Source organism: Paralichthys olivaceus, chromosome 11, assembly GCF_024713975.1.
Source record: "Paralichthys olivaceus isolate ysfri-2021 chromosome 11, ASM2471397v2, whole genome shotgun sequence".
In the NCBI taxonomy this organism is placed as follows: Eukaryota; Metazoa; Chordata; class Actinopteri; order Pleuronectiformes; family Paralichthyidae; genus Paralichthys; species Paralichthys olivaceus.
In genome coordinates this window covers 8,136,640-8,163,462 of record NC_091103.1, presented here as the reverse complement: position 1 = coordinate 8,163,462, position 26,823 = coordinate 8,136,640, and the positions used below count along the sequence as shown (strand labels likewise).

Sequence of the window (26,823 nt, the reverse complement as noted above, 5' to 3'; positions counted from 1 at the left end):
CAAAACCATTTCAACATAGTCTGACAGTTATACTTGCCCCGAGAAAACCTCATCTTGCCTCACCTTTTATTTTTAAAGGGTAAGACGGCTAACTTCCGTGTTCAGTCTAATGTCACAGGAGCGCCCTCTGGTGGAATCGCCTCAAACAACCTTACACGAAAACAAAAGTGGTTTGTTTCATTTGGCCTGAAGTTTGCATTTTGATCAAAGTGATAATAAAAGAACTAATGTGAACTGAAACCTAGATGTTTCCTGTTGAAGCACACATCTCCTCTCGTTCTTTACAACAATGCAAAGACAGATCCTGCAGACTGAGGCCTATATAAAGTGATTTCATTAAATAGTTTACATAATAGCAAAATCAGAAATAGGCAGTTTGTTGTTTAAAAAATCTAGATGAGTCTGACAAAACTTGTAACAGGACAATAAACAAACAGGCCGTGCCCTGTAACTAGTTTTCAAAAGACGGAGGTCAAGTGTGATGAATTATGTTGAACATCTGTTGCTGCTCACACAATGCTGAGGGGCCTCCACCCTTCAACTTTGCCCCCGGCCATTGTTTCTCTCATGAGAGCATGACAGCATGACAGCACACACCAATACAGTACAACTCACACACTCCCAAGGGTCAACACAATTTGAGGCCAGAGTTTTAGAAAAGGGGATTATCGTTGTGGTCATGTAGCGACTTAGGCCACACACACACACACACGCACACAAACACACGGACACATACAAACGGTTTGCATGTTGCAGTTTCTGGTAATCCTCAGGGCTGTGGAGATAAGATTGGGTCTCTGGTGGCAAGCAGAATGCAGAGCATGATGTAAAAACATAATAACTCTGAAAATGAGAAAGAGAAACACGACCAAGGCGTACATGTTTTTTCAAATTGTAATTATGTACATATTAACATTGCATTTAAATTACCTTTTAAACTCTTCAGGTGCATATTTCATTGTCTCTTCAGTCCCCAGTCAGTCCCTGCACAGTGCTGCTTAAAGCTTTTTTAAAAAGCTGTTGCCTATTACACTGAACATTTAAACTCTTTCTAACTGATTTGTGGTCCCTTGATAAGCAATAAAATATCTCCAGTTAATCTAGGTTGAAACCAGTACATGCAATTTCAGCATCCAAACATAAATAATGACTCTATGATGGCTGAAGCATAAAGTCTGTTCTTCTTTTCCTGGTGTAAAACACAGTAATCAGCACTGTATACTCTATCTCCACTAGATGACACCAGAGCTACAGAGTGCAGCCAATGCCAATTGCATCTGCAGAGTCAGTATGTAATCCATGTCTTAGCTGTTACCACACCAGACCGCATACGGATGTAGGCCACTTCAGGCAATGATGTTGCACTTCTTGACTTCTTGAGGCCCGAACAGAATGTGTCCAAGTCTAAAGTTGTTCTAAAGTTGCTAATGTGGCCCAAATATCCCATGTGGGCCTATTGGCAAACAAGCTGTGTTCTGGGCAAGGTGTAATCTGGATGTGGACCTAAAGTGACCCATGTGGTAAATGGTGAACATGACCATGTTCAAAACTAATTCGGGTCACCTTTGGCCCCTTTGGTGGACATGCAGTATTGCTATGGTTCACTTGTTGCCCAGATCTGACAAACAGGGGCAGAGAGCCCCAGTGCCATGATTCCACTCGGTATGTGGGCTCTCCAAAAGCTTCATTGTTAATCGTGTAAAGAAAAGGCCTGAGATCCACACTGAGCTTAATATATACAACCCCTTATTGAATATTAAATAGAACAGTCCTTTAAATTAAATTTTCCCATTTCACTATGCATTGCTTTATTTCCATGCACCTCATCCTATAGTGTCAATAGAAAAAGTGCACAGAACATTAAAATATTATTTTGCCTAGTGTCTCCTGAAGTATATTTTTTCCATAAATCTTCCTGTTGATCCGATTCCATCACACCAATAACATTTTAATGATTTATCTCCTCTTTTGCTCACACAACATTTTCTATTTTTCTCCTATAACTGTAGAAAGTGAAATGAGAGTTTAGTTAATGTTATGAGTTGTTTAGTTAATGTCATACATTACCTGGTGATATTAATTATCTGAAATAATTTATTTTATTTTCTTCTTTTCTATTTGTTTGTGTTTCACTGTGCTCCTTACAGAGGACGTGTTGTATTCACTGCTCACTGGGAGAACATTGCGCTGAGTTGTCAGTTCTATCCCCTATTCCTGGATGCAGGACAGCGGTGTCAAGGTGTTACATTTAAGAGGCTCATCAGCTTATGTGGGATATGGGTCAACAAAGGTGGACTCACTTTCCAACTCTCTATGCACATAATGTAATGCAATATACCTGTGACTACACAATTATATATTCTGTAAAGTTAAAATTATGTTCCTTTTATGCATCGTTTAAAAGTTTAAAAGTTCAAAACACAAACGAGAGGAACATGAACACACACACACACACACACAAACAACACATCACCATATGTTGAATCTGTCTTTATTCATCATTTTTACCTTTGATATATTTTAATAAAAGCAACAAGTTTACACACACGTCTCCATGAGCTAAACTATTAGTAACCCCCCCTCAAACAAAATAAAACACTGCACAATCTGACATCTTCTTTGCTGTGCTCATCCATCCAGTACACACATTGTCTCTAACACTGATCCAAGGGCTGATGTTGTGGCAACCAGCTGTTCTTGGAGTCAATTGCCAGGCAGGCTGTTTCACCAGTGGCGTCTATTGTCAAAAGAAAAAACGAAAAGAGCTGAGAAGACTGACGCAGGCGAAACACAGCACAGCTCAGGGGACCTGCAGGGAGAGCCCTTCGTTATCTTTAATGACTCCCACTCCACCAGGGTTCGAATTCATTTAATCTGTGGGACCTGCTGTACTGTGGGCATATTAGACCAATTAAAGCACGGTTCAGGTGTCTGTGTGCAATGTGGCTGTGGTCTCCATGGCAAGAAAAATAAATATTTATCTCTGTACTTTTATATTTCGTGACAAAGCATCGCCATACGTCTTATGAGAAAAATAAAAGGTGTGTGACTGCATTTCCAGAAGAGTATGTTGGGATGATGGGAAGAGGCCTCTCCATGCAGCATGCATGATAACAAGGCTTTTAGAGTATATGGCCTGTAGCCAATCCTCTTACACTGTGCCTCACTGAAAATGGATTAGTGAGTAACACCTACGTTTTGGCCCCAGGTCACTTTGGAAGGATTGGATTGAATGGGCCTGTAGCTGACACTGGGCCTTACCCTATAGCTACAAAACAAACTTTAAAACATTTTTACAACACAGAATCGCCCATTGAAAGGAAAACTACCAATTGGGATATTGTAACGTCTACATTTTCCACTCATGACCTGAGGGAAAGCTGCAGAGCCAGTTGCTCCTCGCTCAGATGTGGAGGCTGCAGGTGAGCAGCTTGTGGAAACACGGCAGCCTTCAGAGGCGCTGACTGCGGGGCGTAAGTAGCTCTCCAGGGTGCTGAAGACGCATCGCCCGCAGCCCTGCCCGTCTCTTCCAGCCCCTGTGATCCAAACGCCATGACTCTGCTGCTGCGCCTCAGCCGCGCCGTGCGTCCTCGGGCTTGAACAGGTTGAGGCGTGGACGATGGTCAGGTGAGGGGACGCCCGAGAGGACACCTGCGAGACCGTCTCATCGGACCTTGAAGCTGTCCCGATGGATTCAAAGAAAGGGTGAGTTATTTGGTTGTTGTCACGTCGCTGTGTCTTACTGCGCAAACACGTAAGGTTTGTATTGTCTGTATTCTGCAGGTGTCTCTGGTGTGAGTTATAACAACGAAGTGAACGCAAAGATCCGCTCCCTCGGACACCCTGGAAGGACAATGCAACATATTGCTCCAAATTTCAGAGGGGCGTTATGGGAGTCCAATCATCCATGTGTGCCCATCATTAAAAGTAGACCCACTCTGACCACGCTGCCCTTCTATAACTTCCTGCTATGGGTCCTGATCGGAGTGTTGACGTTCCCTTGCTGTGTCCGGTGTTTGATATTCAAAGTGGGGGTCTTGGGGCCCTGGAACTGCGACCCAGTGTACTACAGGGCGCTGCCCGCCGCCGCCGCCCGGCTCGCTGTGAGCAGAATAAACGGAGACCTGAGTCTGGACCTGGGCCTGAAACTTGACTTCAGCATCCTCCAGGAGCCCTGCGAAACATCCAAGGCTCTCACCGCCTTTATTTACTACGAGAAGATGGCGGACGCGTTTCTGGGCCCCACCAACCCGGGATACTGCGTGGCGGCCTCCCTGCTGGCCAAGAACTGGGATAAGGCCATCTTCTCCTACGGATGCCTCAGCTACGAGCTGGACCGCGCCACGGGATACCCGACGTTTGTCAGGACGTTACCGTTTCCCATTGAAGTGTTGTTCATCGTGATGAAGCACTTCAGGTGGGCCAGTGCTGTGGTGGTGTCCTCCAACGAGGACATCTGGGTGGACACTGCCGGCAGAGTGGCCACCGCTCTAAGGAACAAGGGTCTTCCCATTGGGCTGGTCACATCTGTGGGTCTGAATGAGACGGAGGTGGAGAGCACGCTGGGGAAGATCCAGGCTGCAGGAGAGGTCAGAGGTGAGTCTGAGGAGGAGAACGTGGGAGCTGCAGTGATAAAGTGATTAAAGTACAAAAAATACAGTGATTCTAAACCTGCCTGTTTGTCCTGTGTTTATTCTCTGGAGCTACTTCAGAATCACCCTTAGTCATTAGTGAGTCCTCCTCAAAGAGGCACTTTTACTGTTTGTGTGCTGGACACTGTGTGCAGAGCTTTTTATAAACAGTCTATGATGCAGAGTGAAGTTAGGACACTTTGCGTTTATCTAACCTGGTTTATCTGCAGTGAAGATTTGATCATCAATGTTTTTCATAGATTCAAACTGAATTTAATTTACCACAGTTCACGTGTGTGGTCTGGTAGTTTTGTCAAAAGTGCTACTTCTTCTTGTTCAGACTTTGCCCTAAAATTACATATAATTAAAGTAGATGTATATTGTACTGAAATATTGGGATTATATGTCTTAAGTGCATGGGAGCATATTACATCACCCCCACCCCCACCCCCCTTTACCCCCCTCTGCAGGCTTATTACTCAGCTGTCTGACCAGGAAGCCATTTTGACACTGCAACTTCCACCTTGTGCTTAATGTGAACTGGGACAACAATTTAATTTGTCAGGGAATTATCAGAGGCCTTAATACCACAGAGCCGCTCAAGTTATCATTTTTCTGGTTGAGTTTCAGACATTCGGCCAGTTTGCATCCAGTTAAACTGAATTCAAATGATAGATGGTAATGTGTTAAACAAATCTGCCCGAGGGTCAGAGGACTGTAACTTAATACATTTTCTCATGTTATTGAATAAAGTAGGTTTGTTATAAACATTTGGAGTTTAATGTATCTCCACCAAGGAGGGTTTGTTTTTGTTTGTGTTTTAACAGGATCCATTTCTATGAAATTTTGACACGAAATTACATTTTGGTGCAGATATGGATCAGGGAGCAGAATTTCTTTCACTTTCTTTAACATTGTGAGATTTTTCTCAACATTTTTCATAGATGTTTCAGAGGAAAGTGGATCTTTGTGAAAGATATCAGGCAGGTTTAGGGGACTGATATTCATGAGTGTGTCCAGATAAAAACAGGGATCTAGTGAATTTCAATGTGGTTTCATAGGGTGATTGTTGGGCCTTGGTGGAGATATGGTCTACAGAGTGAGTTTTGGTTGTTTACCTTTAGTCATCTACTGATAAATTGTGTTATCACTCTACATATGTCCACAAAACAAATATTGTGTTTGTTTTCCTGTTTCAGTTATAATCATGTGCATGCACTCAGTCCTGGTTGGAGGCGAGCAGCAGGCAACTTTTCTCCTCAAAGCGCAGAAAATGGGCATGACTTCAGGGAGGTACGTGTTTGTGCCCTTCGACACTCTCCTCTACAGTCTGCCCTACACCAACGTCTCCTACGTGCCGCTGCAAAACAACAGCAGCCTGAGGGAGGCCTATGATGCCGTGCTCACAGTCACTGTGGCCTCAGAACCTCTGTCCTTCAACGAGGCATTCGCTGCGGCCAAGATGAGTAAGGAAGTGACGGTGGCCATGCAGCCAGAGCAGGTAGGAGTGGTTAGGATGACACAACAAGGAATTCAAGCATAGGGTCCTACTTATTAATTATGTCTTAAAACTTCACGTCACATTCAAACGTCTCTTTGGCTCATTATTTTTTCTTTCCTAAATATTTTGATCTAAACACTCATCAAAGTAAAATAATTCTATATTTGGGATTCCTGACTCCATTGTCAATTCCTAATTGTATGAATAAGCTCTGCTTTGAAACAACAATTCATTTGTTGCTAGAACATTTTTAAGATTGTTGTAGCAATATAACACATTACGTCTTCTCACGTTTTTTAACCAACAACCCTTCATCATACAGGTAAACCCACTATTTGGGACCATCTATAACAGCATCTACCTCCTGGCCAAGTCCATCCACAGCACCCGGAGAGCAGGTATGCAGCTGACAGCCTCGAACCTGGCCTACTTCACCAGGAACACAACCTTCAGTGGTTTCAACCAGAGGTTCAAGGTGGACAATACAGGGGAAGTCAAGACCAACTATGTCATCCTGGACACTGACAACAGCGGGAATCAGCTGTATCAGACGTATGTGGTGGATCTGACGAGCAGAGTTCTTCGTTTTGCAGGGAGGTCCATTAATTTTCCCGGAGGATCCCCTCCGCCATCTGATTCCAAGTGCTGGTTTGAAAAGAATGCTATTTGCTCGGGAGGTAAGTTATTTCATGTTTGGGTGTTCGAATGAGTCATATTCCTCAACCCTCATTTCCTTCACCATCAAGTTAACCTGTGGTACCATCCTCAGGTGTGGAGGTCACCTACATCATAGTGGTGTTGGCTGTCATCTTGACTCTGGCTGTAGGAGGACTCGCCATAAGTCTTTATATCAGGTACAGACTGTAAATATAAACAGTTTAATGCTTTTCTGCTGACAAACAAATCAACTACCCAACACAGGAGTAAAACATAAAAATCCCAACAGTTATTATGCAGGTCTAGCTTTTTCTTCTGTAGGCCCAACTACTATATCCTCACATCAGATTCAAGGTTCTCCCTAATGATGAACATTTCTTGTTCATAATCTGTTTTTGCTCAAAAGTCAATCGCTAAGACAGTTTTAAAAATCCATAGATGGATTTCCTAATCTTTTCTAAATCTCACTGGCAGGCGGCGACTCCAACAAATCCAGCTGGTCAAAGGTCCAAATCGGATCTTGCTTACCATAGAGGATCTCACTTTTATCAACCCCCAGCTTAGCAAAAAGGTAAGCTGCATCACCGTGCCCCAGCATATCAGCATAAAACTTTAGCACATGATTTTCTTTTATCCATGTTGATTATTTCAGGATACAACTCATTTCTATCAAATCTTCCCTGACAGAAAATCACTTTAGAAGACCTGAGCGAGTCAAAGAGCGCTCTGGAGGAGAAATCTGCAGACTGCTCACGCTCTGTGAACAGCATGCAGGCTGCAACTCATGACTCCACCAACGTAGCCGTGTATGAGGTGGGTTTACAATTCAGGCTGTAGTGCATGTACACACAATTTGAAAAGAACAGTCGGAAGGTCAGTCAGGGACAGGAGGATGATCTTGAGCGTATGTCAGGAACATTAACTCTGAATGTTAGTGTTTTAGAGTTAAGTTGAATCTGTTTGTTCCGGTTGGAGTTGAGTTAAATGTTCTGGTTTAAGATTCAAAGATTAATGGAAATGTATCTTTCACTGATATATGGCAAACAGAAGAATACATCACAATACATAAGAAGACACAATACATAGAATTTCAGAAAAATACAAAATACTGTATCTTAACAGGAGTAAAAAATTTAAATTAATCAAAAGTCTTGAACAAACAGAGAAGACACAACGAGCCAAAATGGTTGAGAAGATGATGTCTAATAAACATCGTCAACTAAAAAAAATATATTAAGTTTACTTGCACTTATGTGGCACTTACATGTAGCACTTTTTGAAGGTAATGTACTTCCATGATTCTTGCTGTTCCGGATTTGTACCTTCATGGTTGAATGCACTTACTGTAAGTCGCTTTGGATAAAGCGTCAGCTGAATGAAATGTAATGTAATCAATCACTTTGACATTTTGACGAGCAGCAGTGAGGTTAAGGTTTGGATTTCTAACAGTTTAATACTTTTTGTAAGTAAAATCTTCTGTTTCCTCTTTTCTTCCAGGGTGATTGGGTTTGGCTGAAGAAATTTGAGGGGGGGCAGTTCAAGGAGGTGAAGCAGAGCACAACAAAGATTTTCACAAAGGTAGATCAACAAGTCTTCAACCCTGTGGGAATAAACACAGAATTTGATCTTTAACTGAAATGAAATGGTTTGGAACAGTTACAGGGTGCCTCATATGCCACATGTAGCTTTTATACTGCTGCAGATATGACACTGCCAAGAGCTAAAAGAAAAAATCCTAGATCTGGAACTTAACCAGATCAAAATGTAATGGTTACTTCCCTGACCCATACCACATCCTGTTACCAAGTTTCATGGTAATCTGTCCTGTTGTTTTGCGTCATCCTGCTAACAAATGCTAACTAAAACATAACTTCCAATGCAGAGGTAATAAATATTGTAGAATATGTTATTATAGTTATTTAAACAACATACCTTCCTTTCTTCCGTCCTTGATTCATCCCCTTACCCTCTCCCAGATGAAGGACCTGAGAAACGAGAACGTCAACCCGTTCCTGGGCTTCTTTACCGACTGCTCCATGTTCGCGGTGGTGACAGAGCACTGCTCGCGGGGCAGTCTGCAGGACCTGCTGAGGAACGACGACGTTAAACTAGACTGGATGTTCAAGTCCTCACTCTTGCTCGACCTCATCAAGGTAAACACGAACATACCATCACTTGGAGGTTTTTGTGACAACCCTCCTCATCCTTTTGTTTTGCAAGGTTGAATTTTTGTGTTTTTTTGATTCCAGGGTATGAAATACCTTCACCACAGAGAATTCCCCCATGGGAGACTAAAATCTCGTAACTGCGTGGTGGACGGGCGTTTTGTCCTCAAGATCACTGACTATGGCTTCAATGAGCTGCTTGAATCTCAGAAAGCTCCTCTAGAGGAACATCCACCTGAAGGTACAAGCAGGGGTTTCTCTGCATAATGATATTGGTGTGTGGGGTTCTCCTCACGTTTCCGTGGGTTTTTCCTGGGTACTCCAGTTTCTTCCCTCAGTCCAAAGACATGCACATTGGGGTCAGGTTAATTGGAGAATTTAACTTGACCATAGGTGTGAATGGTTGTTTGTGTCTGAATGTTGGCCCTGCCAAACGATGGCAACCTATCCAGGGTGTACCCCGCCTCTCACTCAATGTCAGCTGGGATTGGCTGCAGCTCTCCCCGCAACACTCAAGACCATAAGCAGTATAGATTATGAATCCATAATAGTAATTTATTTGTTCTACTGGTGGAGTCCAGTGTTGCACACCCACAAAGTCATATGTAAAAAATGTGTGTGTACCATTGGCTGATCAATTTTTTCTACTCAGATCTATTTTGGACAGCTCCAGAGTTCCTGAGGGACCTGGCAAGCTCGCGTAAAGGGACCTATAAGGGAGATGTGTACAGCTTTTCTATAATCCTCCAAGAGGTGGTGGTCAGAGGGCTGCCATACTGCATGCTGGGTCTACCACCTGAGGGTATGTATCCATCGCAAAGGTGGAGACGCTAATAAATAGAACACAAATTAGAAAAGACATGTGAGATTCAAGCAAAATATCTCCTCACCAGAGATTATCCGCAAGGTGAAAAAGCCTCCACCAATGTGCCGCCCCACCGTGGCACCGGACCAGGCTCCACTGGAGTGTATCCAGCTGATGAAGCAGTGCTGGAGCGAGCTGCCCGACCGCAGACCAAACTTTGAAGAGATCTTTGACAGGGTAACTATTTGGAGACATGCTGACAAGCCTTATTCCTCCAAAATTTTATAAGCTCAGCAAAATATAAATGATTCTTCATTTGTTTTTTCTCAACTAGTTCAAGATCATTAACAAAGGCAAGAAGACCAACATTATCGACTCCATGCTGAGGATGCTGGAGCAGTACAGCTCCAACCTGGAGGACCTCATTAGAGAGAGAACAGAAGAGCTGGAGGTGGAAAAGCAGCGGACAGAAAAACTGCTGTCTGAGATGCTCCCGCCGTGAGTTAACCCACGTATGATGATACAATCCACACTGTGAAGTTACGGAATGAATGAGCTGACTCTCTGATTCTCACTACTCTTCTGCCTCAGCTCTGTGGCCGAGGCTCTGAAGACCGGCGCCACAGTGGAGCCAGAGTACTTCGACCAGGTGACAATCTACTTCAGCGACATTGTAGGTTTCACCACCATCTCGTCGCTTAGTGATCCCATCGAGGTGGTTGACCTCCTCAATGACCTCTACACTCTGTTCGACGCTGTGCTCAGTAGCCACGATGTCTACAAGGTCAGAAAGAAGGCTTGGTTTTTATAGTAAACCCTTGTTTTTAATTAGTCTTTTGAGTTTATGGCGTATGAATGCATCCCCCCAGCATCTTAAACATATTCATTGAAATGTTGTATCATGATGATGCTGGGGAATGATCGACAGGAGGATTAGTCAGTTAACAGCACATGAGCGACGTGTTATCCAGCAGCATCTGTCTATAGTACACGAACAGTAGCCAGTGACACGTACCGCTGACTCCATAACTCATCAAATATGTTTATGTCGCCCAGGTGGAGACCATTGGGGATGCTTACATGGTAGCATCAGGTCTGCCAAAGAGAAACGGCAACAAGCACGCAGCTGAGATCGCCAACATGTCTCTGAACATCCTCAGCTCAGTGGGAACCTTCCGTATGCGGCACATGCCAGACGTGCCCGTCAGGATACGGATAGGAATCCACTCAGGTGAGCTCTGTTCTTTTTTTTATCTCCACCAAGTAGGTTATGTTTTCGTTCTGTTTGTCTGATAGTTAGCTGGAATCCACAAAAACTACAAGAATTTGGTGAGAAGTTGTGGTATGGGTCAGGAAAGAATCCATTAAATATTGGAGCAGATGCAAATAAATGAACGTATCCAGGGGATTTTGCTTCACTTTCTCTGCAGCATTTCCCACAGATATCATTCAATCCATGGCGGTTGCAGGGGTGCACAAGCATGGTTCTCATATGTAACAGATTCTGTGAGGGTACACTGACGAAAGAGAGAAAGTTCTCGCATGAGAGAGAGAGAGAACTGCCTCGCATCATACTTGTTGGTGCACACACAACTGCAGCTGAAACTATGAGGTCTGACTCGCTGCATGGATGGTAAAACCTTTATGGATGATAGTGCAGGCAAACAAGAACCAAATAGCATTGCACATCGGAATACAATGCAGCGATAGAGCAAGGAAAAAATCATATTGTTCTACATTTACATGTTTGTTTTTTGGCTTATTAATTGTTCTGTTTGTGTTTGCAGGGCCCTGTGTTGCTGGAGTGGTAGGTCTGACCATGCCTCGGTACTGCCTTTTTGGGGACACTGTCAACACTGCCTCTCGTATGGAATCCACTGGGCTGCGTGAGTATCCAGAAAACATCTACCACCATGTTTTGTTGTGTTGTTATGGTCCTAAGTCACTCTTCTCTTCTATTCACTTCTCATCTCTTCTTATTCTCTTCTTATCTCGTCTCTTCTCTCCGCTTCTCTTCGCTTCTCCTTTTGTCTCGTCTCTTATCTTCTTTTCTCTTGTGTCTTCTCTTCTCTTTGCTTTTCTTCTGTTGGATTCTTGTCTCTTCTCTTCTCTTCTAAACTCTTCTCTTGGATTCTCATCTATTCACTTTTGGTCTCTTCTGGTTTTCGTCTTCTCTCGCCTCTTGTCTTGTCGTATCTCTTCAAAACTCTTCTCTTGCTTCTCTTCTCTTTAATTACCTTCCATTCTCTTTTCTTTTCGTCTCTTTCCTTCGATTCGCTTCTCCTCTTGTCTCGTCTCCTCTCCCCTCTCCTCAGCTTATAGAATCCATGTGAACATAAGCACGGTGAAGATCCTCCACTCTCTGAATGAGGGTTATAAAATAGAAGTCAGAGGCAAGACAGAGTTGAAGGTAACATTGGAACTCAGTGTTTGGAATTCACGACTAAGACTTTTTCAGTGTCTACTGATCCACTGCTTGTTTTTTTTTGTTGTGGTTGCAGGGTAAAGGTATTGAAGAGACATACTGGCTTGTGGGGAAAACAAATTTTGCAAAGCCTTTGCCAAAACCACCAGAGATCAAACCAGGGTAAGATTTAAAAATCTTTGTATTATTTGTATATATGTAATATTGAAAACATTCAATGAGGAGCACATTTAAGGCTCATCTCCCATCTGGTCTAAAATTGCATAAATGCCATTAACCTGTGACTCATGCAACCTGCAACTATCCGCATGTTACTTCAGGGAAGACAATCACGGCCTGAACCCTGAGGATATAGCTGCATACAGGAGAAAGAAAGCCGAGAAAAAGGCTTGACCTTCTTAGTCCAAACAGCAGAGGTAGAGACCTGCATGCCAGCTGGTGTTGTGTTGCAGAAATATTGTCGTGTTTGTCAGTTTGATGTGACCAAACTCATCCTTTGAGCATGCACGGACACGGCTTCCTGTTGTTGAGTTCTCAACCTTAGTGATTGCTTTGTGATTTACTAGCCTTATTAATCTCCTGATCTTATCACCTTCCACATTGTCTTAAGCAGATTGGGGAAAGCCCTCCTTGTTTACATCATTTACCTTTATTGTGCCTGACACATAATGAACTTTTCGCCCTCAGCATTGTTGTGTTTTTATTCATTCTTTGTCTGTTCTTGTGCTACGCTTTCATACATTTTTTGTGTGTTCACATCTCAGAGCTTTTGCTTAAAAATAAACATATTGTCAAATACAATCTTGGTCTTAACTGCACCCGGTGTCTTTACTAGGGACAACTGGCAGGAGATGGTGACAGAGGAGATCAAGACACTTTTTCGCAAGGCCAACAGGCAGGTGGACAAAAAGATCTGAGTGAGAGATTGAAGCAAAACCCGGAGAGAAGAGGAGAGGAGGACACATCCAGAGAATGAAAGGGACAAGAGAGCTGGGCTGGGCAGGCAGGGGACAGAGGCCACCACCCAGCCTCTCACAGTGGCTTAATGCAGACTTGTTTAAGAGGATTGTCCGTCGGCTGGCTAATCTGCCTCCAGCCAGCGCAGCAATACTTGACGGCGCTAATGTAATGAGAACTGCCGCATTACCCACCGACATATCTGCTGCTGAGACGCGCATGGAAGGTGCATCCACTCCTTAATGACGGGTCCACTCATCCACTCCTCTCTGCACACACTGGCCACTGAGTGGTTACCTATTCCAGGGCAACCAGAGCTTCACCCACCAGAGGACTGAATGCCCCCAAACGCCTATTTCAAAATGAAATGTCTGTTTTTAGTTTGTCATAAAAGCTCATCATAGAATTGTGGAGCTGAGGCTGTTACTTAGATATGAGAGAATATTCTATTTTACTAGCACTCCTAAGGCTGGAGGTGAAGGCTGCTATTTTGTGTAATAATCAAGAGAGAGAAAGAGAAATGTGTCACTTTTAATTTCTAATATACTAGAGCAGGATGAGGAGGAAGAGCCAGTCCAGGCCATACATGCTTTTTTTTGAGCTCTCAGCCTTTTTTTGATCAACATGAATGAGATAAATCAAAAGTCACAAAGTAAGAACAATGCACCGGTGATAATGAGGATTCACTCTATTTTCTGTGATAGTCAATGATACTTGACGGTCTTTCAGTTAAACACGTCACTGTGCTCGATGATGGATTTATTCCACTGACACGTGCTGTTGTTACACCTGATGTCAGCACCTACTGTTCTGGTTGTTTGTGCTACATCTCTGGATGATTCAACACTCCTGCTATCAATAAAAAACCCACTACACAAAAATATACATTATGTGACAAAGAGTTATTTATAATGGCCATCAACATTTCTGCATTTGAACAACTTCAAATCAGCGTAAACTCTACTGGTTGAAGTAATGATGTTGTGTGAGTAATGTGCATAGACTACATATAAAGATGGACAATATGAAGGCTCCGCGAAAGTGAAGCCAAAGCGTCTCCAGCTCCCCCTGGTGGCTCCTTTATTTTAGTGGATGAACATGAAAAATGAATTTCTTTCATTCCACGAAGTTATTGTCACATTGAAGTTCTAATTTTTTCCAATAAGTTTGGTTTCATTTAAGGATTTTCTATAAAAACAAAGGTGAAACGTAAATGATTGTCAGCTGACTCGTGAATAGCGTGGACCTTGATATTGTGGCTCCATTTCCCGATTGCAACAGACTTTGGCTCCGAATCACATGATGATGATCGAGCATTCATATCGGGGATGGGACATGAGGCACGGAAAAAAACATTAAGTTTTGGCGTGGATCTGGACAAAGGGGTGGATCGAGACTGATATCTATGTTTGTGCAATTTAGTGCGGCTTGATTGAATGTAAGGGTACTGTTTGGCCCCTGCAGAGGGATGTGCTCTACTGAGTGCCATTCTGGTTATTGAGTACTTTTGATTGAAAATTGTAAAGTGACAAATTGTAGATGTTCATTGCTGACTGTAAAACTAAAAAGTTCATATGGAACTAAATTAATGATTATATCGAAATGTTTTACTTGGTAGAAGTGTATTAGAGAAGGTTTTTACCAAAATCATCAAACACCAGTGGAAAAATCTCAACCACAGGAAATATAGAGACAACAAACACTTTCTCAGGAAACCACACAACCTCATTACTCACATTTATTCTGTAATGTTGGCTCCTGTAAAGTCACTGTTCACATGCAGAGTCACAGGATGCGATCCTTCGCCTTTCCACCAGCACTAAGACACAGACACCAGTGACACCGAGCGGAGACATTGAGACTTAAGACCTTTACGTCCAGAGTAGAGGTATAATACAATAATCTGCTACATCTGCACAAAAACAGTCAACTGTTTTTATGTGTTACTTTTATTTGATTCAGGTTGTTTCAAATATATGGCATGCTGCAAGGATTATTTTTGAATATACCAGTATATAATATGAAGTTTGATTATATTGAATGACAGTCAGAATATATATGGAATGAATCTTGAATCTATTGAATACAGATTTGAAAACATTACATTCAATATATTCAGATGTTATAGTTATATAAAAAAATTCATTAGCATAAGACTGAAGCACTAGTAATTTAAATATTCAATCAAGTTTCAGGCCATGAGATTCAACATATTTGTCAGTTTAACAGTTGCTGATTAAAAACAAACAAACATTAAAGGTGTGAGACAGATTAACCATTCTTTGTTTTGTCATATGGTCAATCCTGCACAGACGAAGTGCAATACAATCACAATATCACTGAAGTGGATAGTACAAATAATGATGTGCAATGCTAAGGTTATGCATATGCCTTTATGCCAGTAAATGACAATATAAAGATAGACATTTATACATAAAGGCCACTTCTACCTGTTGCTGCAATACATCAATGCGTCCACCATATTGGACCAGGCAAGACTGGCCTGTTAACACATGCAAGCTGCAGTCTATCTGGAACAAAACACAATAAGGTTTAAATTTCAACTGATTTCAATCAGCTGCTTTTTGTATTGATGAGTTTGTGATCTACGTAGAGAACAAAATAAATGTCTCAAATACAAAGTCAATTGTTCGGATATACTCACTGCTAGACAATCAGCAGGGGGGGGGGTCCACGTTAGACTTTAAATGGTGTGAATTACTGACTTGGCTGAAAATGATTTTCAAAATGAAAGCTCTGTTGTTCCTCTCGATATAAAGCTTGCTGCAATTAAACAAACGTTGACTTTGTAGACAAATAGCTGAAGAGGAAGTGATTCTATGAATGTGTCAGTCCAATGTGGTGAAATAAAAATAATCAAATTATCAAAATGATCTGGTGGGAAAGATATTATTCACACAGCTGCAGTCTATAATTCCAAGGACTGCCCTGTCCCCACCGACTGCTCCAGAGCGAAGCCAATAAGATGAACGGTCCTAGAGATATGCTTTCCACAGACAGACATACAGACATCTGTGGAATTTGTAGGTAGATATATGCTGATTTAATCCCATATTTTTAAGAAGAAAAGGAATCAAAGCTTTCACGTTTAACCCAGTTTTTTGCCCATTTCAAATGAATACTGATTCTTGCCAATACTACATGTCAAACTATTGACTTTAAATAACTGGAGGCAAAACCCATGTAGGTAAGAAACCCTTGAAAGCAAATTGTTGATATTAGTTGAAATTTAAATGTAAAAGTATTTGTTATACAGACAAATGGAGCTCCGCCTTTAACTTGCATGTGTTTACAGGCCAAAATGGCAACTGCAGCATCTAGGTGTATAGTATGTGTCTGTGGTCATTGGTATTAATCCTGAAGAAGAAAAGGAAGGCATTTTTAAGGAATCCTCAGAGCCCCAGGATGTCTGTCTTCACACTGAAACCCAACAGTGTGTTTGCAGCTACCACACATTCTGCCACACATGGTGCTGGGAAAAAAAACACACAAACTAAGTCAGCAACAGATGATACACAGTGGCTGACAGGCTACAAACCATCACACCTGTTTAAAATTAATTGATCTATCTATTACTTATTGATTATTACCTTTCTGAGCACGGAGCCAGGACACAGCCTTCATAGCCAGAAGCTCCCACTCTTCCTTTGCATCCATCTTGAATCCATGAAGCCAGATCAGAGCCAGAATGGTGGCCCACACTTCCTGTTTCACCTAATTTACAAAAAAAACAAACAACGGAATAGATTTTGAGGGGAGATTGAAAAGTATCTCCCAATATCTAAGCCCTGGGCCAAAACAAAACTGGATCAAACTACGCATGTCGGACATTTCTACTCTATTGCTCTCTATGTTAAATAAATACATTAAAAAAACCCTCTGGGATTTTGAGGTAGGCTGTCTTTATTCAGAAAATGAGGTGAATGTTTTTCCCATGAAAACAGAAATGATCTCATTAATTCAGATTCTCAAGTGAATTCAGTAAGCTTCTGTACAACAGTAATAATATCATATACTAAATGAAACAGGGTCAACGCCTTTCACAAGCAGGAGGTTAAAATGACCACAAGAGGGCGGCATACCTAGTTTCTCAATTTGGTTATGTTGAGCAGTCCAGTCATCACTGTCACTCTCATATGTTCAGCTCATTAGGGACACAGCAGCTCTGTTACAGCACCATTGCATTGTATATCAGCTAGTTCTTCTGCTGACTCATTTCCACTGCTGTGTCACAGCTTTCCTCATAACATATATATTTGTTTTCCAATAGAGAATTTAAATTTGTCTTATGTTTGACATCATTGTTATGTTTTGTTTGATCTGCTTTTGTGAAAAAGTGGCATCACTACAAACCACATGATGAAATCTGTTTCCAAATAACACAATGACTTAGTATTACGACTCACAGCTGAAGGCTTTGTGTTCTCCACCTCCTCGCTGGTCTTTCCCACAGCAGCAGCCAGAGCCGTATCAAGCACCCAGCAGCCAGATGCCTTCTGCAGGGAGATCAGCTGCAGCAAAGGATCTCTGGGTGGTTGCTGTTTTGGTGCATTGACTTCATCCTCTTCAGAAGAGCAGCCTGAGGGAAAAAAAAACAAACCATGGTAATTATTCTAATAAAAACCTACTAGTTAGGATACTAATACGGTACACACAGTGAGTGTATGTGTGGATAACTATGTGAGCAAATATATCTATATGTCTGTCTGCCTGTCTAACAGTCTACATCTATCTATGGGTCACATGTTTGTTGTTCACACAAAGAGAATGTCTGCTGCAGAGCTGCTACATGGGTTTTTGAGTGACAACTATATTTTCTTGAATTAAAGTAAACCTATGTACTCAACTAAATAGCAGAACCCTACAGTATAAAGCCGAGCAACTGCCGGTCCTACAATAACAACAAAAAACATATTAAACCTAGTAAATTAATTATCTCATGTAAATGTTAGAATCATCAGCAGTCTTTATAAATAGAATCAATATACTGTATGTTGTTAAGTCAGTGTGGGTGGATACCTTCATCGAGGAACATGTCATCAACCCGTTCCAACTTGGATGAGAACTGCCAGGACTGGCAATCTTCCATTCAGAAGAAAAGAACTCATATAACAGCAAATTTATATATAGCATTTTATGGTTCTAATAGTGAAACAGTTTGTTACAGCCCAGCTGTGGTTAACTTACAAGTTCTATGAGCTGAAGGACCTAACCAGCATTCAGTTTAGTATCAGTCTAGTATCAGTTTCTAGATACCAGGACACAACATATGAGACTTATTGGAAGATACATTTGAGATACCTTCAATAATGAAAAAAGAAGTGTACATTTATTGATTATCAACTTTGGGAAGAATATATAATATATATTTAAGTAAGGCAGATAAGCAGTTGTCAACTAATGTGCATAAAAATTGTAATGGTTCAACCGGCAGTTTCCTTATACAATATATTTAGGGAGTTTTCTACTGGGTGAATGCCTGAACATGAAATATCAAGTGATGGACATGTGTTTTTGTGCCCATGAGATGTAGAACTACACCAGTGTGTGATCACGAAGCCCTTGAGCTTCTTACTCACCGAGTACAGCAGGAGCAGAAGCCATCGAATAGCAAGCCATGGGGGGCACCGACATACACAACAGATCTGTTTTGATTCAGAAGAAATGAGTTGATACAACAGCAAATTTATATATAGCATTTTATGGTTCTAATAGTGAAACAGTTTGTTACAGCCCAGCTGTGGTTAACTTACTAGCTCTATGAGCTGAAGGACCTAACCAGCATTCAGTTTAGTATCAGTCTAGTATCAGTTTCTAGATACTAGGACACAACATATGAGACTTATTGGAAGATACATTTGAGATACCTTCAATAGTGAAAAAAGAAGTATACATTTATTGATTATCAACTTTGGGAATAAGCCCTTGAGCTTCTTAATCACCATACTGTACAGCAGGAGCAGAGGCCATAAAAGACCACATCGACCACATCACTGAAACCAAAAACAGTGGCTATAGATGATAAAAAACATTGATGACTGAAAATTGTACTGTGCAGACTTGCAGCAAATCCATGTTACTAAGTTTTACAGAAGTGAATTATTTGCTCATTGAAAAATACACTCACTGGGTGTTGGTATATTTCTGCGCATCAGAGGTCCTTGAATCGGCTCATTGTTGCCTTTGTTGACAGCAATGAAGGCTGTGAAGGAACTGCTCACTCCTGATTGGACACTGAGCTCTACCACCTTCTCCTTCACCCCCTCATCACACTGTCCCTCGCCATCTCCCTTGTCCATCTCCAGGGAACGGATCAGAGTCCGAGCACCTAATTTGTGGACTGTTAATCTGCAGAAAGGACGGAGGAGAGAACCGGAGTGTGGTTACCCAGGGAAAACATCTGGCTCAGGGTCAGGTTTGGACCCACAAAAAAAAACTGAATGTCTGTCGGGTTCGAGTCTGGCTTGTAGTTCTCTCTCAGGTTTGAACGGAGAGTTGCAGCATGAGTGAAGCTTACTTTATATTTCTATAAATCCAAATCACCGAATGATGGTCCATCACTGACTCTCCAAAAGAGAAATCACGGGCTATTAAGAAGCCACAAATTTACACAGAGGGGGCAATTCTACACCCAACATCCTTGCACAATTCCTGATTCAGAAAGCTGCACATTTAAGACATTCATTGTTTTCTGTTAGCTCTATAGTTTTGAGCAAGGCCACATATTAACTACATTAAATTTATTTTTTGTATTTTGTTCAAGCACACTGTGAGCTTGAAAAATACCACTAGTTTGTTAGAGTAACAGGACAGGGGCACTTCAGCGGTTGGTTCCCCCTTGACCCCACCCCTGGATACAGGTGATCACACAGTAAAGTCAGCATGTAATTCAAAGTGATGCTGCTTTTTTACCCAGTGTCCTCTGCAGGTTTGAGAGTGAAGTGGAGCTTGTTCTCAGAGGGATGACCTGCCAGGCTGTATTTCACCGTCACACAGCCCTCTGCTGCATTTGAACTCTGAGAAAACATCAGTGTCACAAGACAATCCCATCTTCACAATTACATGAAGAAATCTAACTTATTATTCTTTTTACCCTTACACCTGACCATGAAAGACCACGAAAGCATCCTTACATAATATCCTTAAGAATCACTATGTAGAATTCTTTTACATATGATATACTATATGAGCATGAGATAGCAGTATGATATAAGTGTGAGTAATTATCGATTATTTATGACATAGCGATGATGAATTTCTGGCCATAGCAACTGATATTTGATCTCAGACTCTCTGCTCCTACCTGTCCACTGAGCTGTGCATAAATCAGTGACCTCTGACCCTGGAAAATTGCTGTGATTGGTGGAGAGAGAAGAGTGACAGACAATTTCTTTGGCAAATCCCACTTGACCGAGATGTCCTTCACTGCTGGCTGGAGAGAAAATTTCAGTGACTGCATCACCTGGTGAGAGGAAAATATAAAGAATTAAGACATAAGAACGACTTTAGTAAGAGTAGATTTTTATTGAAAGCTGTCCATCTGTGGTATTTGTCTTACTTTGGGTTGCATCCTGTCACTTCCTGTGATGAACTGAGCATGACCTCCTCCTTCCTTGGCCAACCCATTGATAAGAGCAGAGCTGGCCCCTTCCCCGATGCCAAAAGAGAAACACCTACAACACAGGTGTTAAGAGTTTTACAGACAGCACTACAACATGGGACACACTGTGAGCAGGACTCTGTGGTTTCACCTGTGGAAATCTGAATTCTTCTTCACGAGATTGATCACTTCATTGGTGTTGAACACCTCTCCGTCAGTGAAGACAAAAAGCTGAGGAGGAGAGTTTTGACAGGAGTTACTGTACATACCAGCTCACCCAGTAACATGACATCCAGTAAGAACAATGAGAAAGAAGAACAATGAGAAAGATGTGGTAACTGTAAGCTTCTAACGCACCATTGCAACATGCTCAAGACTGTACTTGGGACATAGATGCACTGTATGAATTTGTGTGTGAATGGGAGATGGACTTGTGTACTGTAAAGTGCTTTGAGTCGTCATCATCAAGATGAGAAAAGTGCTACATAAATACAGACCACTTAAACCTGTCTGTTAAATCTATAGTTTCAAGTCCATTGCTCGCTCTAAATAGGCCAGTGACATTACCCAGTATCACTGCACACACAGTCTCCATATACTGTATATTCTTTACCACTGTCCTGCTCTTTTTAAGTGTGAACCTACATAACACTGACTGTTCTAGACCAGGACATGACGGAATGCTCTATTTTAGCAAGTCACAGCCCCAGATGGGGGAGATCAATTATCTTGAGATCATGTTCTTGAAATAGGCATGCAGATCAGTGCTGCATCAGCTGTAATGTATGTGGTTGATTCTTATGGTGGAGAGGGAGCTGAGCCACTGGTGTCGTTCAATTAGGTAGAGACTGATTCTCGTACAACTGCTTACTTCATGTGTGTGTTTAAGTATGTTTGTGTGTGTATGTGTGTATTACTTGTCTAGGTTGATTGGGAATGCAGGGCTGGCTGTAAATGTGTTTGAGGGGTTCAAGGATCTCTGTTCCTCCCAGATCCGCCTGCATCGCTTGGACTATCTTCAGAGCCTCTTCTAAGCTCTTCTCACTGTACTCCACACTCTTACTGCCATCGCACACATTCATGTACACATGCAAACACACATTCACAAGCATTAACAACAAGGACAGGAAGAGATCTGTTGTGTGGATGTGAGGTGACTTACGGGAAGATGTGTTGAAAGCTCGAGCCAAAACTGTAGATGTTGAAGTAGCAGCCCATTGGTAAGCTCTTCAACAGGAGCATTAGAGTATCCTGAGGAAAGCAGAGACAAGATGGTGAAGAAAACTGTGTGAGAGTCACTATGAAAGGTTTGATGATAGAGTTAAACTCGCTGAATACCCTTGCACTGGCAATTCGAGTTTCCGTTTGCTTGCCGCCACTCATCAGAAAACTCATACTCCCAGATCGATCCAGTAGGAGCACGAACTCTCCACAGGAGGCGAGTGAAGACATCACAGACTGGGGGAACTCAGGGTACAGGCTCAGCATCACGACTGGGTCACCCATCAGACTCCCTGAAACATCATTTATTCCAACGTGTCTGATGATGACGATGAACAACTCCCAATGTCGGGCAATAACCACCTGACTAGTTTTCACTCACCAGGTTCAGCAGAGGCCTGTCCTGCCTCCACCACAGCAGTGGGCTGGTGAGCATCTTTGTAATAAATCAGCAGCTCAACATCTCTGTCAAACTTGTGTCCTGCAGCCAACTTGACCTGCAGTTCACAAAGCACACTCATAAATATCAACACAGTTATATACGTAGCTCTCAGTGCTGAGGAACAACCACACACAGCAGACATGGGAGCAGTCTACCTACCGTGGCCTGGGTCTGCTCCGTGTTGACGTACTGGAGAGGCTCCAGAGAGGAGCTGGACTCTACTTTAGAGACTGGACGAGGAGACGACACTCGGACAGAAAAAGACAGACTGTAGGGAACCAGAGAGGCTGGAACAGAGGTCACCTGCACACTGGCACCTCCACTACCTGTAAACAATAGAAGTGAGCAGTTCCTTTACAGCCTTCATTGCTGTCAACAAAGGCAACAATGAGCCGAAGGACCTCTGATGCACAGAAATATACCAACACTGTATTTTTCAAGGAGCAAATAATAAAGGTCGATATCCTTCTCCAGGCTACCTTCTTCAGCTGCTCTTAAAGGATCCTGAGGTGTTCCCAGGCAAGATGGTGTATACACTCCAGCATGATTGCTGCTGGGTCTCTTCACAGTTGGGAGATCAGATGCTTAAAGAAACTCAACTGGCTCCTTTCGTTGTCCTGAAGCAGCAACTTTAAACTGATGTCTGAGCTTCTCACACTGCATCTCAGGATGAACTCAGCCTCCCTATGATCAGGGGAATTGACATATTCCAGTCTATACCCTGTATCTCAGGGGCTCAATAAAGTTTTACTTTTTTGGGAGCTGCGTTTTCAGAGGTTATGCAACTACTCAAGGGGTTTCTTAGGGTAAACTGGTCCCAGACAAGGGATCAGACTAAAATCAATTCAAGAACGCTGTTCAAGTGAGAATAGACTGAGCAACCTTGGCCAAAAGAGGAGAAGTGAGGCGCACTTCTGGTCCTACACCTGGGAGGAAAGTTGAGGGGTGAGCATGCAGTTTCTGCACCTCCTCTCATGGTCCACTCTTACTCTTATGCTTTATTAGGAACTCTCTTATGTGTCTGAGGTAAAAAGAATTTGGAAAAATTGTACAAAGTGAGGCAAGGTTGGGGAGGACAGTCAGGGTATTGATCTGACTGCAGTTTGCTGCATTTGTGCTATGTCAGCTTAATGTGCCACAGCACAAATGCAGGAGCCACACCAAATAGTTAACAGAATTTAACATTTGTACAAGACGCAGTTTGGTGTGCACCAAACCAAAACGTTCTAGCTGGCCCTCCTACCTTGAGGTTGGTAGCGAGGGTTGAGCACAGCGGGCAGACAAAACCTCAGCCCGTCATCCGCCTGCACAGCCAGCTCAGTGACGTACTCCAGCCTGACGGAGGCGCTCTCTCCTGGAGGCAGACTGCCCACACTCAGAGTGAATATATCTGGACTCTGCTCGCTCTCCTCTAACAGGAAGGCCTGCTGACCGGAGCTCAGCGCATCATCATACTCCTCATGAGCCTGAGGACACAGACGACACACGTGAGCAACATTCTCTGTGTTTTACTTTAAGATCCATCACAGTGAGTGAGACATCACTGTCCAGCTCACCTGCTGTTTCTCCTTAACCACAGCTATAATCTGTGTCTGTCCAATCTGAGCACTGAAGTGACAGACAGCAGCGTCTCCAGGCAGAGGGAAGACAAAAACAGCCTCCAGAGGTTTGTCCTCCTTGTTCTCGTAGTTCAGAGTGGAGACCACTGTCGCCACATGGTCCCTCACCTCCAGCTCCACCTCAATGCTCTTCAGGGGAACTGAGCAAGAAACGAAAACAATATTCAGACAACTTGAGGACTTTTATGTATTATTTAGAGCAGTGATTCTCAAAGTGTGGTACGGGCTCCCTCTAGTAGTACGCAAAAGAATCACTTGATTAAATATAAATAAAATAAAATAAATTTAAAACATGAAATACTATCCAACATATGAGAATAGAAGAAAATATCTTAACAACCAATGAAAAGAAAACGCAAGGAGATACAAATTAAGTTAATACTTTAAAAAAGTTTGCAAGTGCTTCTGGGTAGCTGTACGTAGCATTCCAACTGATATCGACTGTTATCCGCCGCTGGTAGCCTACAGGCTGTGATGGTAAGAGGTGGAAGTGGTTAACAATGAAGAGAACAAATAAACTACTGTCGTGGCTTAAATCTGCGAAGGGAAGTGTGGATCAGGAGAGAGCCAGAACTGAAGAGGGCGTGTGTGAGCCGAGCGCAGGTGCTAACAGTGGCTACTTTAGCGTCGGTGAGGCCAGCCTCAGAACATCTCATTTCATTCTTTTATATCCATATTAAACAAGCGTCTGTCTAATAAAGTGAAAAACAGGATTCTATTATCTACATTACATTAACGCTCTGTACCTGGTTCCTTCTCGGCAGTAAGTAGTCCACAGCACTCCATTGTATCTGTGAAACAATTAACAAGCACATTTAAGGACTTATGATGTTTTGCATTGCATGTGTTATGAAGTGAATATCTTAACATGGATGTCATCAAAAACATTTTATTGCAATTATGGTTATAACCACTATGAGACATTGGACATGCAGTTTGTATTTGACAAAATTAAACATTTGACAAGTTCACATTAGAAGCTACTATTTAAAGCTGATTGAGCCATCCCTTAGTTATACTGCTACTATACTGCTGGGGGAACTCCCATCATGTACTGAGCACGTCTCTACTCTGGGCCCTGTGTGTTTTTATCACATTACTTCATGTGTTTAACTTCCAAAGTTTGTGTTACCCTATCTCTCTGACTCTGCAGGTCTCTCTGACTCCAGAGCTAAAGGGTCCACATCTGACGCTGTGTTATTATCATGATTATAAAAAACATAATAGTAACTGATGCTTATACTAATACCATTGTTACATCTATAAGCATCTCTATTATGAGTTTCATTATAACAACCTGTTATATAACTGTTACACAACTGCAGCTTGTCTCTGCCTGTCTTGTGTCTTCCCCCCTCCCCCTCCCCCTCCCCCCTCTCCACCCACCTCTCCTCTCTCCCCTATATTTCTCCTCTCCATGGAGGCCGCCATGCTTTTTAAACAAACTAAACACCTCTTGAGTTTTATGACAACTGAAGGCTGCCACAGGTTCTCTGTCATGTTTGGAAAGGGAGGGCGAGGTGACGGCTATTCACCTGCAACGTGCAACTTCAACACTAGATGTCACTACATTTAACACACTGAACCTTTAAAAAGATTACATTAAATAACATTATCACACAAAACAGTTGATTGATTTTGTGGCATGTGTAGAGTGAACAGGCAGCTGCTGGGCAAGTTAAACACCACGTTTGTCTTGTGCATCTAGCGACTCACTCAGTTTTCTGACACTAGCCAAAGTTTAAAAACTCATTTAAAGAAACAGTAATTTAATCATCGTAAAACACAATTAGTATTAAGTCGACAGAAATTGAATAAAACTTACTCAAACCATCCTTGGTCGTCTTTCCACAGTTTTAGCAATAATTCATTACAGTTTCGTCGAAATAAATCCTCATTACTTCGAGTTAGACTTTGAATTAATTGTATTTATAATGATTGAATTGCAACTTTTTTTAATGGAGTTTGGTGGGTTTGGCAACATAGGAGCTCCTCCATGTTAAAAAGGAAGGACAGTGGGATCTTTTTTAATAGTCTACTCAGCTACAATTAACTTTGCTGCGCAATTCAACAAATAAAACTGAATTCACAATCAGTTACACTTCGTCCATCGTGTCACAGTCACCATGTCCAGTTTCGTGACGTTAGGTGGAGCATTCACAGAGACACTTGAATGCATCACCAGTCTGATGGGAAGTTCCGGATCGTAAAAGAAGTGGGAAAAGGCATCGGGTTTTTGTAAACGCCACATTGCAGCGATATATTTTACCACTGACATTCGTCTCCAGCTCCAGTGTGACGTCTACAACTCCGTAAATTGCGTTATTGTCATGTATCTGCGTCATTCTGTACTACACGCGTAAATCTAAATCTACAAACGTATAAATCCGGAGAAGAAGCAGCAGTTTACCTGCTCAGTGCTGGATGTGCAGACAAACGTGTGAAACGAGGAAAAGTCTTGTCTCGAAAGCAGCGAGAGAAAAGTGCCAGTCACGCCTGCTGGTGCGTTCGAGGTTATGACTGCAGAGCACCGGGAAGGGCGGAGCTTGAAGTTGATATTGGGGCTCTGTTCAGAAAAGTGTGGCTGCGCGTGTTATCAGAGCAGAAGCACAGACTACATAAGGACAGTCCGTGACATGGCAGCACTTTCACTTTCTATATCTCACCTGTCACACATGCACGCCATCACTGCCTAGTGGTGGAGGACAGGAATGAACACACTCTCTGAATGTGCTGCTCTTCGCTGTTATGCTGAGCTCTGGAGATCCTCGGGACTTTC

General features: G+C 42.3%; 2 protein-coding genes across 3 annotated transcripts; one reads left to right on the top strand and one right to left on the bottom strand.

Moving 5' to 3' along the window:
- Window positions 1-2,484: 2,484 nt before the first annotated feature.
- gucy2f (guanylate cyclase 2F, retinal) lies at window positions 2,485-15,980 on the top strand. The gene is made up of 19 exons (XM_069534464.1): window positions 2,485-3,705; window positions 3,784-4,596; window positions 5,831-6,132; window positions 6,455-6,809; window positions 6,902-6,986; window positions 7,264-7,360; window positions 7,477-7,602; window positions 8,287-8,367; window positions 8,766-8,942; window positions 9,039-9,195; window positions 9,607-9,756; window positions 9,848-9,996; window positions 10,094-10,257; window positions 10,351-10,543; window positions 10,816-10,990; window positions 11,547-11,645; window positions 12,075-12,169; window positions 12,261-12,346; window positions 13,020-15,980. Exons 2-19 carry the CDS (start codon window positions 3,855-3,857, stop codon window positions 13,099-13,101), a joined length of 3,315 nt encoding a protein of 1,104 aa, XP_069390565.1. The 5' UTR covers window positions 2,485-3,705; window positions 3,784-3,854; the 3' UTR covers window positions 13,102-15,980.
- On the bottom strand, window positions 14,845-26,707 carry LOC109634645 (von Willebrand factor A domain-containing protein 5A-like). 2 transcript variants are annotated; one of them, XM_069534474.1, is made up of 19 exons: window positions 26,455-26,707; window positions 24,791-24,835; window positions 23,982-24,184; window positions 23,669-23,891; window positions 22,585-22,751; window positions 22,366-22,480; window positions 22,101-22,276; window positions 21,925-22,013; window positions 21,680-21,824; window positions 20,914-20,993; window positions 20,721-20,835; window positions 20,466-20,624; window positions 20,075-20,178; window positions 19,290-19,510; window positions 18,742-18,807; window positions 18,182-18,244; window positions 17,569-17,741; window positions 16,753-16,876; window positions 14,845-16,634 (listed from the first exon to the last, which is right to left on the bottom strand). In XM_069534474.1, exons 2-19 carry the CDS (start codon window positions 24,828-24,830, stop codon window positions 16,555-16,557), a joined length of 2,343 nt encoding a protein of 780 aa, XP_069390575.1. In that variant the 5' UTR covers window positions 24,831-24,835; window positions 26,455-26,707; the 3' UTR covers window positions 14,845-16,554. The 2 variants fall into 2 exon arrangements, with proteins under 2 accessions (XP_069390575.1, XP_069390576.1); XM_069534475.1 differs by lacking the exon at window positions 26,455-26,707 and adding an exon at window positions 25,870-26,417.
- Between the last annotated feature and the right edge of the window lie 116 nt (window positions 26,708-26,823).